General features: G+C 66.3%; 1 protein-coding gene across 1 annotated transcript in view; it reads left to right on the forward strand.

The window, feature by feature from the left end:
* Positions 1 to 868, forward strand: part of EMIHUDRAFT_107033 (hypothetical protein) — a gene marked incomplete at both ends in the record, with an annotated part of 1,474 nt that extends 606 nt beyond the window's left edge. Inside the window, one exon of the mRNA XM_005758569.1 lies at positions 584 to 868. Coding sequence (XP_005758626.1) covers positions 584 to 868 — 285 coding nt within the window. The remainder of the gene's footprint in view (positions 1 to 583) is intronic.
* Between the last annotated feature and the right edge of the window lie 644 nt (positions 869 to 1,512).

The following is a 1,512-nucleotide window of genomic DNA, read 5'->3' on the forward strand; positions in this document are numbered from 1 at the left end:
CCCCGCCCGACACCCGACCCGCCCAGGCGACTGCCGTCGAGACGGTCGCGGCGTTCCTGCGCGCTTGCGACGCGCGTGCGGCGCGGCGGCAGAAGCGGCGACGGCCGCTCGCCCCGCAAGACGCCGCGCGGCGCTACTACGACCGGTACTACGAGGAGGGCGGGATCGTGCTCCTAGATGCGGAGGACATATCCCCCCATATCTCCCCATATCTCCCCCAGATCTCGAGGCCTAGAAGCGGAACACTGTGCATTCTTGTACTCCAACTCGACGCTCGAGAGGACAACCAATCCGCGGGAGTCCGCCGGAGTCCGCCGTACTCACTGTATCCCGTGTGTACGCGCGATGCTCCGAATACACGGCACTGAGGGACCGTCCTCCCGCCCTGACCTCGGTGTGTCTCATGACGCAGGATCGCGTACCGGCCGCCGCAGCGGCTCTGGCACGAGCCGGACGCCGAGGCTGAGCGCTTCAAGTCGTGGGCGGCATACTACCGCGAGCAGGCTAGCGGAGGGGGGCGGGGCTCTGGTGGCGGCAACTGCAGACGCACCTCACCTCGGCCTCTGTCCGCACCCCCTCTCAGGCCGCCGCCGCCGAGGAGCAGCAGCGCGAGGCGGAGGAGGTGCCGGCTGTGCGGCGCACCAAGAAGAAGAGCTGCGGCAGCAGCGGCCCGAGTGGCGGGGCCTCGGCGCCGCCCGCAGAGGCGGGGCCGGCGCCGATGCCGCAGGCCAAGCCGGAGCAGGGAGGGGGCGAGGCGGAGCACGCACTGCCGGAGGGCTGGCAGAAGGGGGTGACGCCCGACGGGCGCGACTACTTTTACAACGTGGGCACCGGCGCGACGCAGTGGATCCGGCCCAACGACTACTAGCGCAGGCCGTCTGGGGACATCGGGGGGCGAAGTGCTGCGAGGCGAGGCGAGGCGAGGCGAGGCGAGACGCATATTTTGAAAGGGGGTCATGGAGGGCACCGACACGTGCACCTTAGCTCTACAAAAGCGGCGAGGACACCTTCTGCATTGTAGACTAAAAACAAAAGCGGAAGAGTCTCTCGGCACTGGGCTCTGGGGGGATGGCGGGAGACCGGCATGTTGTGCGAGTATATGGGACACGATGTCTCAAATATGAGGGGTTTTGACTCCTACCGGCTCCTGACGCTATCCCTGGCAGCTCTAATGACCAGGATCAGTAGTGCTATGATAGAGGGTGCCCATACTAGCGAAAGAGCTGCCACACTCGCCCGGAACGTCCCCTTCTGGGGCCGGTTCTGCAGCCCGCGAGAGCCGACAGCGGGGCCGTGCCGCGGGTGCCTACTGCCGAGTGCCACAAACACTGCGCCGTCCCGCCATCACCTACAGGCTGTCTTGTGTGATGGTTGGGATGTCCAAACGCCACCATCTTGGCTCTTGCGACCTCAAACCCGCGAGCTGTATGGGTGGTCCTGACGTCGACAGACGCCCGATGACCACGGTGAAGCTGAGCCGGAACGAGTCGACAAGTCTCGTCTGAGCCCGTG

Source organism: Emiliania huxleyi (genome assembly GCF_000372725.1).
Source record: "Emiliania huxleyi CCMP1516 unplaced genomic scaffold EMIHUscaffold_86, whole genome shotgun sequence".
In the NCBI taxonomy this organism is placed as follows: Eukaryota; Haptophyta; order Isochrysidales; family Noelaerhabdaceae; genus Emiliania; species Emiliania huxleyi.